General features: G+C 38.2%; 1 protein-coding gene across 1 annotated transcript in view; it reads right to left on the reverse strand.

Moving 5' to 3' along the window:
- The window catches only part of CD109 (CD109 molecule), a gene marked incomplete at both ends in the record, with an annotated part of 123,047 nt that overhangs the window by 40,801 nt on the left and 61,995 nt on the right, over positions 1-20,251 (reverse strand). The window contains 8 exons of the mRNA XM_084258676.1: positions 562-679; positions 1,484-1,619; positions 5,322-5,382; positions 5,579-5,653; positions 16,951-17,103; positions 18,648-18,824; positions 19,444-19,506; positions 19,593-19,694. Coding sequence (XP_084114802.1) covers positions 562-679; positions 1,484-1,619; positions 5,322-5,382; positions 5,579-5,653; positions 16,951-17,103; positions 18,648-18,824; positions 19,444-19,506; positions 19,593-19,694 — 885 coding nt within the window. The remainder of the gene's footprint in view (positions 1-561; positions 680-1,483; positions 1,620-5,321; positions 5,383-5,578; positions 5,654-16,950; positions 17,104-18,647; positions 18,825-19,443; positions 19,507-19,592; positions 19,695-20,251) is intronic.

Here is a 20,251-nt window from a genome sequence, read left to right on the forward strand (position 1 = left end):
AACTTTCCTTTTCTTCTTTTTCTCCATAGTATTTCATTTAAGCCATCATATTAATTTGAGTATATAGGCCTGTAGCATTTTCTGTGAATTACATTTTAGATGGTAAAAGTACCAAACAAGATATTTGTTATAAAAATGGAACCCTGGAATGACAGAGGAAAGACTACTGGTCTAACATTGGTCATGATCATTATAAGCTTCTTGCCAGTGACTGGTTTAGGAAGTTACATATGATACAATCTAATGAAAGAGATGTGAAGGAATGTCTGCTAGGGGACAATATGCTAGGGGACACACAGAAACACTGTCTCTATAGGTCTCTGCAGGTGGGTGGATTTAGCCAATAATACACTTTCTTTCCAAATCTTAATATGGACCCAGTACATTCAACAATAATATAGCTCACATTCTAAAATATAAAGCCAATGAAAACAAACACTGAAAAATCTCTATGTTGTGATCAAAATTGGAAAAAATTATTTTTTTAAAAATCCATTCAGGAGCTGACACTTTCTTAGTTACATGACTTTATAAATTATAAGTAGTCCTTTAATATACTACCTCCACTGGAGTAGCCGTTAATCCAAGACCTAAGTCCTCAGAGATCACAAAAGCTGTCGCCACCCAAGAAGTGATAGAGTCAGGTACAGTAAATTCAAAATCTTGGAAAGTCCTGGAACTGAAGTCAAGATAAACATAAAAATCATAAAGTCAAGAAATGACACATTTCAAAATAAGTCAATTTAAACTATTTGGGGGAGTATTTTTAATTGTCCAAATCCTTTACATATCTAACTTCATGAAGAAATCTAAGAATAAAGCAGTAAATGCCAAGTTCTCAAGGAAAATAAGGAAAAGATCATAACAAAGTCATAACACTGCACACTGAACCATATTCTACTAAAATCTTTCTAAAATGTTTAAGTCTCCAAAATGAAGATTATCTTCATAAATTTTACAGAAATAATAGATGTATTTTCTAATTTAACACATTTCTCTCAATTTGCATAAATGTTTCTCTCTAAATCCCAGTCAAAACTAATTAACTATCAAGGTTGCACAGAGCTTGTCAACAAAGCTGAATTCCTTTCACTGAATACACCCTGTCCCACTGTGGTTCATGGGAATGTGGGGCTAAAGGAAGAAAGAGTAGCCCTGAGTGCTTCCCAGATGTATTTTCAGTAATTTTTCTCCAAAAGAACTATGAGACATCTGGGAAATAAAAATCATCCTTCATTAGAAATAGTGACAATACTCTCACTACCACAATTTGCATGTGGCTTTATCAAATACTAAACATTCTAAAATGCTAAACAGTTTAAAATAAAATATTTACATATGCTCAACATTCTAAAATAAAACCCTCTTGGTCTATTTAGCTCTTAATCACATTATGTTTGTACTTAAACATTAAAAAGAGGGCAAAACTTACAACTCACAATAAACAAAATGTGACCAGAAAAAGCACTTTTTAAATTCTTACCCCATTTTGGTGTCCAGCCAAATCCAAGTCTCGGGAAAATGTTTTCTGACACGTGTACTGCTCCCCGAAGAAAAATCATTAAAATCTATTGGATACCCTTCATTTTCCTCCACAAACCTGTCAGGAAGCGAGTCATCTACAAATAAACATTGATAACTGTTAGGGGGAAAGTCACTGTAGAAAATGATTATAAACTTAGCTCACAGAATCAAGTCACCTCTCAACTCTACAGGACCATTGAGTTCATCTTACCCAATCCTTTCATTTTACAGATGAGACGCCTGTGGCTCAGAGAAGTCAACTGTTTACCCAAGGCCAGATGGCCAGTTACAACAGAGCCAGAACTGAAAAAAAAAATCCATGTTCCCCGTCCCCACAGCAAATACCTGAAAAACTACTTATAACTCAGTTGCTAAAACATAAGTTAAATCGGGACCTCCCCTGGTGGCACAGCGGTTGAGCACTGGGCTGCGAAGCTGCCCGCAGCCTCTGCAGTGCCGGTTCGATCCCCGGCCACCAGTGAGAGTCCCACATGGCGCGCAGACCTCTCCTGCCACGCCCGCTGCTCCCCTCAGCCGTGTACTTCGTCAGACTGTCTGTTCTGTTCCCCGCTCAGGCTCTGGTGAATTCTCTCACCCTCCCGCTCTTCCGACTGTACCCAGTGCTTGTATAAATAAATAAATAAATCTTAAAAAAAAAAAAAAGGTAAGTTAAAGCATATTTTTAAACGTGAAAGCTCCTCTTTTTCACTGCCTAGTGCTGATTACCACTGCTAATACCAACCTTTTTTTTATTGGATATTATAATCATCCAGTTTACTGACTTTTTTTCCTATAATAGTCAAGTTATCTATTTCTATTTTCTCTACTTTAAGTCTCAAGTTATTTTTAAATAATTATACATAGTAGTTACCAAGGATAGACAGACGAAAGCAGAAAGCTACACTCATATTCTATGGAGACTGAGAAAGAGAAAACTAAGAAGCATGATGGGTGATAACAGACACATGTAAAATGCCTATCATGCAGAAAATGACTGCTTTTACACAGAATCTGAATGATGAAACGATGATGATGAAAAGAGTACAGCTGGGGGGAAAGTTCCATTTTGCATTTGCATTTTCCTTAAGTCTTCAGAATAAGAGTATCTCATACAGGAAAGAGAAAGTAAGCTAAGTACAAAGACATGGGTAGACTATGACAATGAGCATTAGGTAAGAATGGCATTAAGATGAGAATAGAGGGCCTCCCGGTGGCGCAGTGGTTGAGCGCTGGGTTGCGGGGCTGCCCGCAGCCTCTGCGGCGCCGGTTCGATCTCTAGCTGCTCCCCGGCCACCAGAGGAGGGTCCCGCATGGCGCGCGGACCTCTCCTGCTGCCCGCTGCTCCCCTCAGCGGTGTACTTCGGTCCTTCTGCCTGCTCTGCTCCCTGCTCTGGCTCTGGTGGATTCTCTCACCCTCCCGCGCTTCTGACTGTGCCCAGTGCTTGCATAAATAAATAAACAAATAAATCTTTAAAAAAAAAAAAAAAGATGAGAATAGAAACAATGGTTGGATCCAGACTTTAAAATATCAAATATCCCATGCTGAAGGATTTGGACATTGTCCTTTAAATAATGATGGCCTATTGAATGTTCAAAATAAATTAGAAAAACATGATGTAATCCATGTTTTTTATCCATGTTGTTATCCATGATAACTCTGGCCTGTGTGAACAATGGGTTAGAGCTAGGGAAATGGAGACAGGCAAAAAATTAGTAGGAAGCTACTGCAGTGGTCAAGGAGATAATGGTAACAGCCTCAAGCCAAGCAGAGGACAGGAAGAGACAGTCTTCAGAGACAATTCTGCACTGTCTGTTGGCTGGATATCCTATGTGTATGCCATCACAGTCCTTAGCTAATGGTTTTCTCCATTAGCCCAAGATGTAATATCCATGGCCCCATCCATGCTAGACATGCAATTAATATCACTATGTATTGAACAGTGAATGAACAAACTGATCTGAAGAGTAAGATAATAAGTAATTATAGACTTATAAGTGCCATATATGTACAAAACATTTTACATGCTTTTGGATTTAACTTCATAGAAATCCTGCAATACTAGTGATGTTATTAGTCTTATATTTCAGAGGAAAACCTGAGACCTAGAGAAGTTAATTGATTTGCTGAGGGCCATAAAGCCAGAATTCAAAGCCAAAATAACTAATGGCAAATTCCTTTCTTAACCACTATGCTATGACAGAAAGTGTTAGGAATTAAGGATGAAGTTTCTGATTTGGATATCAGAGTAAATGTTGATTTTATTCACAGAAATATGAAATCACACCAATTCAAGGAATCCTATGTCAATCAATTCATACATACTAAGAAGAGCAAAATAATGAAGAGAGAGATCATAAACTTGTTTGTGACATATTTACTCTGAGGTATTTGCACAGCATCAGGGTGGAAAAACAAAGGGATAAAATAAACATTTGAGTTATTCCAGTTTTGGGTTTAACAGAGACATGGAAGGACAAAGGACAATGGAAGAATTCTACCAAATTGATTAACCGTGTGGTCCATGCCAGGGATTAGAGGGAAATTAAGGCAAAAGGAGCTAAAGTAAGTCAAGAAACTAAAGATCGTAGTAAGACCAAAAAAAGATATTGAATAGATTTAAGGGAAGTGAGAGAATATATAAGGCAGAAGAGAAGGGATCTGAAACATTAGGAGTAGAGCAGCATTCAAGAGATAATATGACCTTGGGTAACTATTGTTATAGTGATGATCATAGGATAGTGGACATTAGCTGAATCAAGTACATAGATATTCAACTTCCTGAGGACGAAAAAGAGTAAGACTTTGAATCTTTTGTGAGAGTAATCAAGTTAGAGAGAGTGAAAGGAAAAGTAGGTAAATTTAAATGTTGATTTCAGGAGTTGTAATTGAAATTTTTGAGTTTCAAATAATCAGGGGCTATTAATTGAGGGTTTCTAAACAATGGTCTTATAAGAGCCAAAATACTGAACTTGATGTACCTACTGACTCTGATCACAAGAGAGGCAGAAAAATGAATGTTGGTCACTTAAGGTGTCCACGGATACAATATGCTAGTGAGAGTATCAGGTTTCTTTTGTTACAGTATAAAGGTAGAAGGTTCTCAGAAAAGGCAAAGTATTTGGTAAGTATTACTAATAAAGGAATGAGTATTACAGTGGGCACCAGGATTAAGTAAAGATGGTAAGTAAAGGTGAACAGAGATGGGTAAAAGCTAAATAACAGAAGAATGGAAAATACTGCTAAAAAAGTTGTCTAGAAAAATGATTACCTGAAGAAAGCTAAATATACCATATTCTTTAATATAACAATATCATTTGACTTCATAAAACTGTAACACTAGAGGCTCAGGTATCTGCAGCAGGAAGAATCAACCCAAATGCAGAGAGTTCACCAGTGTATAAATGAAGGGCTTGATTCCAAGGGAGCACAAAAAGGTGGAGAACAAAGATATTTCAAAAATACTTGCTACTTTTATTCAAAATCATTTTGCAAAAAAAATCACAAGCACAAGCTTTTCCAATATGTCAAAAAATATAATTCCCTTCAAGAATAACAGAGAACAAAGCAGAAACATTCATTTCATAGACCCAGACAGAAACTCTGACTAATATTCCATGTCATAGCCCAGATGTATTTCTAAGTGCGTTAAACACCAAACATTTTGAGATAAGAAAACAGAAACTAAAAATCCCAATTTCAGTGCTCACCCAGAAAGTATCCATATCTATAGAAGTAATTTTAAATATCGAAGGTGAAAAAATTTTACTTCAAAAGCATATTGCTATATTTTACTTACAAAGAACATCGAAGGAATCCTGTACAAGGTTTGCATCCGTGAATACCCAGAGGCCACATTCCTACAAAGAATGATTTTAACTTGATTTTTAAATAAAAGTCACAGCAGTCTCCTGTACTCCTAACTCACTCTTGCTTATTTCTTATGCATAATGTGAAAATATTTCCTTTTGTTCTTTCTTCTTATTCAGAACTTAGGTATATACATGTCCAATCCCTCTCTATTTTCCCCAAATTACAAAAGCAAATAAAACATACCTTAAAGACTGCAGAAGAATCCATGAACATGCCTAAATAATATCCTGTGTTATAAAGTTCTAACTCTTGAACCACCTAAGGAGAAAATGTGTAGAATGAACATTTTCATATCAACCTGTTTTTTTCTCTGCAACATTTCCCATATGTAACTTAGATAAGATACAACCTACATTCTTACCAAATTTGAAAAAGAGATAAATGGAAAAATAATAAATATGTGAATACTTTGTTCATCAATCAACCAAAATAACATTTATTTATTTTTTTTAATAGAGGCATACTTTTATTATTATTTATTTATTTGTTTTGTTTGTTTGTTTATACATGCACTGGGTACAGTCAGAAGCGCGGGAGGGTGAGAGAATTCACCAGAGCCAGAGCGGGGAGCAGAGCAGGCAGAAGGACCAAAGTACACTGCTGAGGGGAGCAGCGGGTGGCAGGAGAGGTCTGCGCACCATGTGGGACCCTCCTCCGGTGGCCAAGGAGCAGCCGGGGATCGAACCGGTGCCGCAGAGGCTGCGGGCAGCTTCGCAACCCAGCGCTCAACCGCTGCGCCACCGGGGAGGCCCCAAAATAACACTTATTTAATCTTATTTTTACTCTGTTCAGTGATCCAGAGTTCCTAAGTCATGTAAGCTTGCATTTTGCACGGAAGGAACTTAAATATAACTGATCGGCAAGACTCATGTTTGTCAGAGACAAGTACTAAAATTTGATGGTTAATATAAATTCTGCAAAGTGTCAGTTAACTAGACATTTTTAAAACACAAAAGCAATTCAAAAAAGAGGAAATGCTAATAATTGATAAGCAGAAAATATTTAATCTCATTGATAGTCAAAGTGATGCAAATTTCAACACCAACAATATATATATTTCTTTTCAATAATAAAATACTTGCATATATCACATTAACAATGCTATTCTTTTAAATGAGTAAAATAGGCTTAAAGTAAGTAAATTGGCAATTTCTCAAGAAATTAAACACAGAATTAGAATATAATTCAGCAATCACAACTCTATGTATATTTACTCAAAATAACTCAAAGCAGGGACTCAAAGAAATACTTGCAGGCCAACTGTCAATATTCAAAGCAAAAAGGTAGGAAGAAACAACCTAAGTGTCCAATAACGTAAGAATGGATAAATAAAATGCACTGCATACAAATAAGAGAATATTATTCAACTATAAAAAGAAAGTTGCAATATATGCTATGACTTGGATGAAGTGCACAATTATGTGAAAAAATGTATACAAAATCTTCCACATAGTATATTATGTGAAAAAATGGCAGACACAAAAGGATAAATTTTATATGATTCCATTTATATGAAATATCTAGATAGCTAGGCAAACACATAGACAGAAGAAGATTAAAAGCTACCAGGATCTGGGAAATTGTTGCTTAATGTTTATAGACTTTCTGTTTGGGTCTGGAAATAGTGATGACAGTTGTACAACATTGTGACTGTATTTAATACCATTCAATTGTACACTTAAAATGATTAAGATGGAAAATTTTATACTATATATTTTACTACAATAAAAAAATTAAGATATTATATCCACATTTACATTAGCATTAACCAGACAAATTAATACAAAGGCGGGAATAAATGTCATGAAAGTTTCTCGGTACAAGTTTAAGAAACACTCCAGAGGTTTTAAATTAGTGCATATAATCACTGCTTATGCTATACTAACAGTCTGCTGCACCCACAAAAGCAAACGTGGTGATAGAACACTGTAGGGTAAATGAATGAATCAAGCTTTTAATGTCATAAGCCTCTGTGGCCTTCATCATGTTAATGCAGGCACAGGGCACATGTGTCTGTACATGTGCAAGTGTGAACACCTGAGCCTTAGAGGCCAGGGGTTTTAGGGTGGTGTCACCCAGAGATAGACTAGGGCTACGAGAGGACAAGCCATATGACTAAAGAGGCAAGACCTAGAGACCACTGGGGAGAATGCCACAGACAGCCCAGAGCGAAAGCTTAAAGATTCATGGAGGGAGGCTGGGAGGCTCGGAAGCCTGCCTGTCTCCTAGCACCCCCTGGCTGGCCTGTGTCTGCTTTCTTGCATGCCAGACTCCCTGCCTGGTGTGCCTGTGTACCTGGTTCCCTGAGAGCATTAAAGCCTGAAAGGTGCACCAAGGGGTCTGGTATTCTATCCATCTGCCAAATCAATAGTGAACCTGCCCTGTGCTTATTGGCACTACAAATAGGCACCAAGAGGAAAACAATGGAAAGAGAAAACAGAAAAGTTCATGTCTCAACAAGTTGGCAAATATAGTTAGCTCAGCAGACAATGGAGCCAGTGCCAGACAAAATGGAGAGAAAAGGCTTTCGTTTCACACTTCAAATTCTGCTGCGGAACACAAATACATGCAAGATCACCTTCTACTGACACTCGGGTGTGAATTGATGGAATTATCTATGAAGAAGTCTCTATCTCGTAAAGAAATCCTCCTTTGCTCACTGGCTCGATAAAAAGACACTTCCAAAGCTGCAGCATAGGCTAATGAGAGGAAAGTTATTCCTGGAAGATCTTGTACACTTAAATTATTCCAGGGCATTCAAGACTCTCAGCAGCATATACAAATTTAATGAGAATGAAAAAAGCCAAAATGGCCTATTATCACAAACTACTGACTCCCTCCTCCAGAGACAATTCTGGAGAAACAACAAAAGCAAGCAGGAAACTTGGAGGAGTTAGACCAGAAAAGGCTGGGAAGAGTGAAGGATATCTTGAACTACTGTGTTGGGAGGAAGTTGGTGTTAGAAAGCTGCGAGGAGAAGCAGATGACAGGCTGAGGAAAGGTTTTTAAATCCTGCTGTTTCTATTCGGGGGTAACCCAAAAACAGTCATTTCTTGTGATTTCACTACCAGTCAGGAGCGGCAAGCAGCAGCCCAGAATGCCCCTGAGGTCGCGGGGGTTGCCTTTCTGGTGTGAGAAATTGAGGAACCCCTGTGATATTGGCTCTTCTTCCCCTGCCTTCCAGACTCTCAGGACTGGTGGAACATAACCTCAGGTTTTCCCTAAGAGCTTAAAAGTAAATAAAATACGGAATAGAAGCAAATAGCATGCAGGGAGGATCAAGAGGCGTTATCTACTCCCTGAAACTCCACTCCTCCCCTCTCTTTAAACGGCAGGACTTTTAAAGTCTGGTGTTTGTTGGTCTTTCCCAATAGACATTATCAGAGTAGCTGCCAAATCAACTAGACTTCAGATGAGAGCAACTTCCATAAAGGATACTCAACCAGGCAGCATACAGCATGTGAGGCAGAATATTGAAAAGGTCAGTTTAAGAACTGAAACTCTAAGCATAGTGAATATACACAAGAGGATAAGGGGAGAAATTAGCAATACAACACAAGAATAAGAGGTAAGAACCAAATGAAAATAATAGTTACTAAAAATAAAATAGCTGAAATGAGAAGCCAACATTAAGAGGTCAAAGTAGGAAAGATAAAGATTAAGTGAGCTGGATGAGTCAATTGAAGAACTCTCCCAAAGGAACACAGAAAAGAGAGTGACAGGAAATATAAAATAAAAATCTGAAAGATAAAGAAAATGGAGGTAGAAATTCCAATCTCTGAATAATAGGCATTCCAGAAGGAGGAAGAAAATAAAATGGACAAATGGAAATATATGAAGAAATAATGAATGTATATTTCCAAATTTACACTGAAGAGAGAATTAGATTGAAAGGGCAATCTGTAATGACACAGAACTATTTCTTGGCCAAGGTTAGGAAAGAAAGAGTGGACAGAGGTAAAGACAAAAAGGACAGGCAAAGAGATGAGTGCATACAAAATGCTTGCCTTGTTAGATGAAGTTACAAATATTAAAAACCTAAAGAAACCAGTAAAAATAAATATGAGTATGGCTCACGAGTTAAGGGAATCTAGCATAGGAACAAAAATAGAATGTATAATTTCCAAGCAAGCAGGACAAAATTTGATTTCGTCCATAGAAGAGTAGTCCAAGTTTGAAACTGTGAAATAAAAAAGTATAAGTAAATGCTAGTTAGAACAAGAATCATCATACCTATAAATGGGTTTAATAAGCTTATGAAAAGATGATCAGATCAAAAAAATCAAATTATAATAGTATGCTTTCTACAAGTTATCTTAAACTTTCTTTTTTTTTTTATTTTATTTTATTTTATTTTATTTTATAAATTTTATTGTTATATTCCCCATACAATTGCAGCCCCCCATTCTGACCCCAATCCCTCCCCTCCCGCCCCCGCCCCCCTAAAAGTGTCTCTGGTTCATAGTTTTTTGTTGATTTTGATTTTCACTTTCTTATAGTTATTCATTTTCCTGGTCCCTTATTTAAGTTTTCTAGATTCCTGCTATGAGTGAGACCATCCGGTATTTTTCTTTTTCTTTTTGGCTTATTTCGCTGAGCATGATCCCTTCCAGCGCCATCCATGTTGCAGCAAATTGCATGTGTTTATCTTTTTTGAATGCTGAGTAATATTCCATGGTATATATGTACCACATCTTCTTGATCCAGTCATCTATTTTTGGGCATTTGGGTTGTTTCCAAAGCTTAGCTATTGTAAACAGTGCTGCTATAAACATAGGGGTGCAGGTGTTCTTTGGAATTGATGTTTCTGTGTCCTTTGGGTAAATACCTAGGAGTGGAATTGCTGGGTCATATGGAAGCTCTATGTTTAGTAGGTCCAGAAATCTCCACACAGCTTTGCACAGTGGTTGGACCAGTTTGCACTCCCACCAACAGTGCAGAAGAGTTCCTTTTTCTCCACACCCTCGCCAACATTTGTTGTTGCTAGTTTTTTTAATATGTGCCATTCTCACTGGTGTGAGATGGTATCTCATGGTAGTTTTGATTTGCATTTCCCTGATGACAAGTGATGTTGAACATTTTTTCATATGCCTGTTGGCCATTTGCATTTCCTCTTCAGAGAAGTTTCTTTTAAGCTCTTCTGCCCATTTTTTGACTGGATTATTTTCTTTGTTGTTGTTGAGTCTCATCAGCTCTTTGCAGATTTTTGTGATCAGTCCTTTATCATTAGTGTTGGGTGCAAAAATGTTCTCCCAGTTGGTGGGGTTTCTCTTTGTTTTTGTTATTGTCTCTTTTGCTGTGCAAAAGCTCTTTAATTTGATATAGTCCCAGCTGTTTATCTTTGCCTTCACTATCACTGCTTTGGGTGATGTGTCTGTAAAGATGTCTTTGATGTGCAAATCACGTAGTGTTTCGCCTATATTTCCTTCTATATATTTTATGGTTTCAGGTCTTATGTCTAGTTCTTTAATCCATTTTGAGTTGATTTTTGTGTATGGTGTGAGGTGGTGGTCAAGCTTCATTCTTTTGCATGTAGCGACCCAGTTTTCCCAGCACCATTTATTGAACAAACTTTCTTTGCTCCAATGCATAGTCTTTGCTCCTTTGTCAAAGATTAGTTGACCATAAATCTGTGGGTTTATTTCTGGATTTTCTATTCGATTCCATTGGTCTGTATGTCTGTTCTTGTTCCAATACCATGCAGTTTTGATGATTATGGCTTTGTAGTATAGTTTGAAGTCTGGGAGTCTGATGCCTCCATTCCCTTCTTTTTTTTTCAGGAGAGATTTGGCTATTCGGGGTTTTTTGTGATTCCATATGAATTTCATCAATAATTGTTCTATTTCTTTGAAGAATGACATTGAAATTTTGATTGGAATAGCATTGAATCTGTATATTGCTTTTGGAAGGATGGCCATTTTAATAATGTTTATTCTTCCAATCCATGAGCAGGGGATGTCTCTCCATTTCTTTGTGTCTTCTTCTATTTCTTTTAACAGTGTTTTATAGTTTTCTTTGTATAGGTCCTTTACCTCTTTTGTTAGATTTATTCCCAAATATTTGATTTTTTTTGTTTCAATAACAAAAGGGATGGTCTTTTTGATTTCTTCTTCTTCAGATTTATTGTTTGTGTATAGGAAGGCTACTGACTTTTGCGTGTTGATTTTGTATCCTGCCACTTTACTGAACTGATTGATGAGTTGAATTAGCTTTTCTGTGGAGTTTTTGGGGTTCTCTATGTATAATATCATATCGTCTGCAAATAGTGATAGTTTGACTTCTTCTTTTCCTATTTGGATTCCTTGGATGTCTTTCTCTTGTCTTATTGCCCTGGCTAGGACTTCCAGTATTATATTGAAAAGCAATGGTGAGAGTGGACATCCTTGTCTTGTTCCAGATCTTAATGGAATTGCTTTCAGCTTTTCACCATTGAGAATGATACTGGCTGTTGGCTTGTCATAGATGGCCTTTATGATGTTGAGGTATGTTCCTCGTATCCCAAGAATTTCAAGGGCTTTTATCATGAATGGGTGTTGCACTTTGTCGAAAGCTTTCTCAGCATCTATTGATATTATCATATGGTTTTTATATTTCTTTTTGTTGATGTGTTGGATAACGTTGATTGATTTTCGGATGTTAAACCATCCTTGTGCCCCTGGAATGAATCCAACTTGGTCGTGGTGAATTATCTTATGGATACATTGCTGGATTCTGATAGCTAAAATTTTATTGAGGATTTTTGCATCAGTGTTCATTAGGGAGATTGGCCTGTAGTTTTCCTTTTTTGTGTTGTCCTTGTTCGGTTTTGGTATTAGTGTAATGTTGGCTTCATAGAACGTGTTTGGTATTGTCCCTTCCTTCTCAATTTTTTGGAAGAGTTTGTGAAGGATAGGCACTAATTCGTCTCTGAATGTTTGGTAGAATTCATTTGTAAATCCATCAGGTCCTGGGCTTTTGTTTTGGGGGAGGTTTTTGATTACCATTTCAATTTCGCTAATTGTAATTGGTCTGTTTAGGTGTTCTATTTCTTCTTTATCTAGCTTTGGGTGATTGTAGAGTTGTAGGAATTTGTCCATCTCCTCTAGATTGTTAAACTTGTTTCCATATAACTGTTCATAGTAGTTACTGATTATTCTTTTGATTTCTGCTGTGTCCGTTGTGATTTCTCCTCTTTCATTGATGATCCTGTTTATTTGTGCTTTCTCCCTTTTTTCCTTTGTGAGCCTGGCTAGGGGTTTGTCTATTTTATTGATTTTTTCAAAGAACCAGCTCTTGGTTTCATTGATCTTTTGGATTGTTTTTTTAGTTTCAATTTCATTTATTTCTGCTTTGGTTTTTATTATTTCTTTTCTTCTACTGGTTTTGGGGTTTTTTTGTTGTTCTTTTTCTAGATCTTTGAGCTTCGAGATTAGGTTGTTTCTTTGCGTTCTTTCTTGTTTCTTGATGTGAGCTTCTATTGCTATATATTTTCCTCTTATTACTGCTTTTGCTGCATCCCATACATTTAGGATATTGGTGTCCTCCTTGTCGTTCAATTCAAAAAATTTTTTAATTTCTTCTTTGATCTCCTCATTAGTCCAATGGTCTTCCAGTAGTGTGGTTTTTAATCTCCATGAGGTAGGAAAGTTCCTTGCCTTCTTTTTATGGTTTATTTCTAGTTTGATGCCTTCATGGTCAGAAAAGATGGTTGATATGATTTCAATCTTGGTGTATCTGTTGATGTTTGTCTTGTGCCCCAGTATGTGATCGATCCTGGAGAATGATCCGTGTGCGCTTGAGAAAAATGTGTACTCCGTTTTTTTGGGGTTTAGTGTTCTATAGATGTCTGTTAAGCCCAGTTGCTCTAGGTCTTTATTTAGAGCTTTGGTTTCTTTACTTATTTTTTGTCTTGTTGATCTATCCATTGTTGATAGTGGTGTGTTGAAGTCTCCCACTACGTATGTGTTTTCTCTGATGTCTGTTTTCAGAGAGGACAACAGTTGTCTGATATATTTTGGTGCTCCTTCGTTTGGTGAGTATATGTTAATGAGTGTTATTTCTTCTTGAAGTATTGTCCCCTTGATCATAATGTAGTGACCATTGGGGTCTCTTTTTATCTTTTTGAGTTTGAAATCTGTTTTATCTGATATAAGTATAGCTGTTCCTGCTTTCTTTTTTGGTCCATTTGCTTGTAGGATTGTTTTCCATCCTTTAACTTTGAGCCTATTTTTATCTTTTGTAGCTAAATGTGTTTCCTGGAGACAGCAAAAGGTTGGGTTTTGTTTCTTAATCCAGGCTGCAACTCTGTGTCTTTTTATTGAAGAGTTTAGTCCATTTACATTTAGAGTTAATATTGATATGTTAACATCTGTATTTGCCATTGTGTTTGTCTTTCCTTTGATTTTATTTATTTATTCTTTTAATAACTTTTTTTTTTTTTTGGCCTTCTTTCATTGTTATTCGTCGCTCTGAGGTTCTGGCTTTAGGACTCCTTGTAGTATTTTTTGGAGTGGGGGTTTAGTTGCAATGAAATTCCGGAGTTTCTGTTTGTCTGGGAAGGTCCATATTCTTTCTTCAAAGAGGAAGGAGAGCTTTGCGGGATAGAGTATTCTTGGTTGGCATCTGTTTTCTTGGAGTCTGTTGACTATGTCCCTCCACTCTCTCCTTGCCCGTAGTGTTTCTTCGGAGAAGTCTGATGTCAGCCTGATTGGTTTTCCTTTGAATGTTATCTGTTTCTTCCCTCTTGCCAGCTTCATTATTTTTTCCTTGTCCTGGATTCTTGGGAGCTTTACTATTATGTGTCTTGCTGTATTTTTCCTTTCGTCGTGGAAGTTTGGTGTTCTTCTTGCTTCTTGTATATCAATTTTCAGCTCCTTCTTCACATTTGGGAAGTTCTCTTCAATTATCTCTTTGAATATTTTCTCTGTTCCTACATCTCTCTCCTCTCCTTCTGGTATTCCTATAACTCTTATATTTCCTTTCCTCATGGAGTCAGATAGTTCCCGAAGTCTTTCTTCATTCTTTTTCCTTCGTACTTCTCTTTCCTTTTCTGTTTTGGTTCTTTTTATTTCTGTGTCTTCAAGATTACTTATTCGTTCTTCCATTTCATCTATTCTGCTTTCATTGCTTTTCCCAGAATTCTTTAGTTCTTCCATTAATTCTTTGATCTCCTGCATTTCTTTTACTTCCCTCTTAGGGACTCAATTTCTTTCTTCTGACCATTGTTTTCCCTCTCTAGGGACTCAATTGCATTCTTCTGATCGTTGATTATTTTTCCCTTATCATTGTTTTCCTTTATGACTTCTGTCAGATTTTTAATCACGGCAATTTTAAATTCTCTTTCTGGAAGGCTCAGAAATTCTTCCAAGTTATTGTCGTTGCAATCTGGGGGCTGGCTTTCTTTTTGTGGTGTGCTTTTTCTCTGGAGAGTTGCTAGGTTGCGTGTGGTTCTTCTCCTCCCTACTGTCTGTTTTCTAATTTGCCGTATGCGTTGGGACACTGTGTTGTTGGGACTTGCCGGCATCTTGGGTGGGCTTCTCTGTTCCCCTCTGGTTCTTCCAGGAGTCATCTGTCAGTTTCAAGCAGCCTTTACTGGAGAAAGGTCCCTGTTCAAAAATGCCGATGTGGGGACACACTCCCCTGTGCGCCTGGTCTGCCCCGGCGGTGGGTTCCTGCTCCCCTCTGGGCTTGGACTGCAGGCCAGAGGGGGTCTGGCGTGGGCGAACTTCCCCCGCTCACCTCTGGCTCCTGAGGAAGCCTTCTGCAGGTAGTCTTTACTGAAGAAATGTCCCTGTTCTAAAATGGTGATGTGGGACACACTCCCTGCGCTTCTGGTCTCAGGCACACTATTCTGCGCGCCTGGTCTGCCCCGGCTGTGGGTGCTCGCTCTCCCTGTGGGCTCAGACTACTTGTTCAGAAGGGGCCCGGTGTGGGCTAACTCCCCAGCTGGCCACTAGCTCCTTCAGTAGCCTGTGCTGGGGTCAAGTCGTTAGGTGGCACCAGAGATCTCTCCTAGAGCCCTTGGGGAGCTGATTTTCCACCCCGTGGGACAGGGAGCAGAGCGGGGATGGTAGGGTACACCTCAACAGCTTTGGGGTGCTGTGTCTGCCTTGTGCCCCACCGTCGTGGGGAACCCACGCCCCTAATTTCGTGCCCCGGGTCTCAGTTCCAAAGCCCTCAGTTCCAGGACGCGGGCTGTAGCCCAGATCAGTGGCGCAGGAATGGCGCCTTTTGAATCCCGCTCCCCTGCCTGGGCGCCTTGTTCCTGCTCACTCAGGGAGGGCCTCCGCCCGGGTCTCAGTTCCAAAGCCCTCAGTTCCAGGACGCGGGCTGTAGCCCAGATCAGTGGCACGGGAATGGCGCCTTTTGAATCCCGCTCCCCTGCCTGGGCGCCTTGTTCCTGCTCACTCAGGGAGGGCCTCCGCCGTCTCCCCGCAAGCCTAGGTCGCAGGCGCGGGGACCTGGGCAGCTGCAATCCGAGCGCTGCTTTCGCGCAAGCTTACCGGGCGGCCGGGGCTGTGTGCTGGTGCTGGTCTCCTCCTGGTGGGCGGCGCTCTCTTTAATGGCGCCTGGAGCTCACCTCCGCGGCGGATCCTGCAGGGTTCGCCTCATCTCCCGTTCACGGGGTGTGGTGGCTGCAATAGTTCCTTTCCACTCACAGTCCCACTTGCTGCATCCGTTTTTCTTGTTGGGCGTTTTGGTTTGTTGTTTCCCTCGACTCTGCCGGTCGGAGAGTGCCGCCTCTGTGGGCGGGGGAGGGGAGCAGGGTTCTGCGCTTCCCTCCCTTCTCGTCCTCTTTTATGGCAACTTTCTTCTTCGGGCAGTTTGCTGGAGTCGTCCGTTTATCTTTCGTGTCCCAGTTCTCACTGGGACCTGCCGCTTTTCCTCCCTATTAACTTTTTTTAATGGGAGATCTTACTCGCAGCGTCTCCCCTATTAACTTTTTTTAATGGGAGATCTTACTCGCAGCATCTCCTCGCCGCCATGTTGCTCCGCCCCCCTAGTCCTATCTTAAACTTTCAAAAGATGGAAAACAAAAAGCTGAAAAAATGTGCAAGGCGAATGTGAATCAAAAGAAAACTGGAACAATAATCAATATCAATATCACATGTTTGATAGTGTTTGACACCCATGAAATGCCATGACTTCTATCTTTCAATATACTCAAGTTCTAGACTCAGTGAGGACTATCATTATTTATAACCATCATACTATATATAACTAAAATAGAAACTACTTCAAATTATGTAAAGCTCTCTTTTCCAATGTCATCCAGAAAGGGACAAGTCAATTTCCTAGTACTCTCTTGAGAGTCTTAAATTATAATACAGGCTTAAAATGAGGGAAAACTCTAGGTGGCACTTCTCATGTGTGGCAGCAGATGCTGCCACATCAGCCTCTTTCCAACGTAACAACTAGAATGCAGATTCTTTTTCACTTGGAAGCTTTACTGATTATTGACATATACATGAAAAGGAACTAACTCTATTTCATTTAGATCTGAAGTATGGCAATAACATTTCTTTTTTTCTTTTTTAACATATACTTTTATTATTAAAAAAAACCACTAAACTCACATTTTCCATTGTAATATCATTTGAAGCATTCATCAGATTCACACTTTTGTCAACAGCTACAATCCCAACTATTGAGTCAGGTTGTGTCACAGAGATCCTAAGAGAGACCCTCTCAGATGGTTCAGCACTAGTTTTACTCCAATATAGATTTATCTAAGAAAGGGAGAAAACAGAGTTGAGTTATTCCACTAATTATATGGCTTACCAATTGCAGATCAATGACTCAATATTTAGCACACATTCTACATTTGCTCAGCTGAGGAGTAATTTGAAAACCACACACAATTCTTCCCTAAAGGATGCAATATAAAGGCTACTCTGATGACTGCAAGTCATGCTACTTCTCACAGTGGCATAATTCTGAATTATTCTTTCACTTCACACATTCCTATTCCTGTCTCCAGGCACTGTCTCTCAGTCCTGAGTCCCTCAGACATCAGTGTTTGCCATATCTGAGAAAGGCCAGTTTCCCAAAAGGAAGAACAGGAAAGAAGAAACTACAAATACTATATTTTGGCCACCTGGATTTAGAAATGAGTACAGTGTCTCCCCAGTGGTGCAGAGGATTGAGTGCAGTGCTGTAAAGCTGTCCTCAGCCTCTGCAGCGCTGGGTCAATTCCCAGATGGCCGGGGAGATACCCACATGGCACAGCAGACCTCTCCTGTCTCTCCCACTGCTCCCCTCAGCAGTGTACTTCAGTCAGTCTACCTGTTCTGTTTCCCACTCTGTCTCTGGTGAATCCTCTCACCCTCCCATACCTCTGACCTGTACCCCAGTTCTTGTATAAAATAAATAAAATCTTAAAAAAAAATGACTACAAGAGCCTCGGGACTCAAAGACTAACTCTGCTGCGGGCAAGAGGGAAGAGGGATGTCTTTGCACAGGAGGAGATGATCAGACCAAACAGTAGTATTTGTCTCCATGAACTTCCCATCATTACATTCATCACAGCATGGTATTACTTGTACTCCTAAAGTAGAGTCAATCCTCTCATCACAGTTGAACCAAATGGCTTTGTCATGAAGCCCCTCCCTTCTAGGAATGTCCAATTGATGACCAGACTTTCCACAGAGCTCTACTTGCAAGGTACCCAATCTCACTATAAATATGTGATGGGTTAATTTCCAGACTAATGAAAGAGATAAACCAAAGACCAGCTCTACTTCCACACATCACTACAGACAATAATGATTCCCACCCCTCTCAATTCACCCTCACACCAATATCAATATCATACAAATTGTATAATGTCAGCAGGATTCCACACCAGAACAATACTGACTCAAATATTTCAAAAATTTTGAAATAGCTTCAGGGATTTGAGCTAAGGTCTTAAAGTCAAGAAACACACTGTACAAAGAAGACTCAAAATGACAATTAATTCCACATGGGAAAATATTTATGTAGTAAATAAATATGAAGAGGTTTAACCAGTTCTAGAAACAAACATAAATTTCTAACCAACTTAATGATACTTTAATGTCCAATAATTCTCTTCTGAAGAAATATTACACATCTCAGATTTCACTAATAGTTTTATTTTAAACATTGTTACCTTAAATCTTACATTATTTTATTTTTATGAATTTTTTATTTAATTTTTTATTTGGATAATGTTGTTTTACATTTGTATTTTGGAAGTATAGGATCCGCCACATTAGCTGTTGTTTTCTTAGCACACCCACCACCATCTTACCTTATTTTTAAAAACAAGCTGAATTGGAATGTTTAGAACATCATTTATAATTTCCCCATCATCGTCAATATAATACACAATTATACAGGCTTTTGGAGCCCAAGAATTTTCTGGTGTTAAAGAGAAGGTTGTTGAATGTTGTTTGCCTACAGCAACCAACTGTCCCCTGGATACTACCTGAAAAAAAAAAAAAAAGACAAACTTACTTCAGTGCATGCTAAAACTAGTGAGAATCTCACCTGCAGTTAAATTTATCATAATTTTAACCATACACATAAATTTTTGACTTAAACCACCATGAAAGCCCTTTTGTATGCTAAAGAAAACTCCCCAGACCAACAGAGTATAAACTGGGAAACAGAAAAGGATAAAATAAAGCAATCCTAATAGAGGAAACAGTCACTTCACACTCAAAAAAATCTATTTTTGAGTGGAAGGAATGCAGGGCACCACTGGGAGAAGTGGATGGGCAAAATTTCAAGGTTGCTAGCAACTTTTTTATTTTCTTTTGTGTTTTTCTGATTGTTTATAATTTGATACAATGAACTTATGTGGTTTATCTCACATAAATTTAAAATTTAAACATAACATAAGATGTAATTATCCATCTTAAATTAGAAATGAAAATACAAGTGAAGAAATTAAAAAAAGATATTTTGATTACACTATAAAAAGAACAGGCTAAAAAAGGGTGTGAAGCTGAATTTTTTAAATTAGTAAGTTTAGTCTAGACATAAGGTAGATAGCAATTACAATGCTTCTATAATTTATTCTGTAAGGTTCTATAAGATATTACCATGTAACTTAACTCCTTCAATGGTTTGTTGCCATTAACCACCAACTGAAAAGGTGATCCCACCTAGAAAAAAAATCTTAATTAATACATACCTATTAATGGCAAAAACTATAATTATATAATAAATATAAAATGATTGTAAGCTTTACCTTTATATTTTCATCTTTTGTTCTCAGCTGGATATATGTATTACTAGGAGACTTAAAAATGCTATGAACTGCCAGGTTACGCACACTCTCAAGAAAAGAGGCCTAGAACAAAAGAAAAGGGACAGGTAGATTTTCCTCTTAAGTAACACCTTGAGAAAAGAAGCTACTATTGAATAATTAATTGAAAGGCAAATTCACTTTTACTGTTTTATGCAGGAAAAATACATTCCCCACACATTGGAGCTTCATTTTATATCTTATACCACAAACAAACCGATAGTTTTAACACAGAGAAGAGGGTCTTCATCATAATCTAAGAGGAAAAAAGCATAGTCCTAACTTATTTCAGAAACAAAAGTACATTATCAGGAAACACTTAAGAAGAGAGGATGAGATGTAAAAGGAATCTTTTCCTTCTCTTTACAACACAGAGCTCATTTACAAGTAAGAAATCCTAACACCCCATTGATCCACAAATACTCAGAGTAAATATCAAAGAGGTGACACATTTGGAGGGCTGAATAACTAAATACATATATTTATATAAAACCACATATATATATATATGAAATCACATATATATATATATATATATATATATATATAAAGTCATAAATGGCTGGGGCATCTCAGAAAAGCCACAATGAGAAAGAGAACTC

The sequence above is a fragment of the Talpa europaea genome (assembly GCF_964194135.1).
Source record: "Talpa europaea genome assembly, chromosome: 2".
Taxonomy (NCBI): Eukaryota; Metazoa; Chordata; class Mammalia; order Eulipotyphla; family Talpidae; genus Talpa; species Talpa europaea.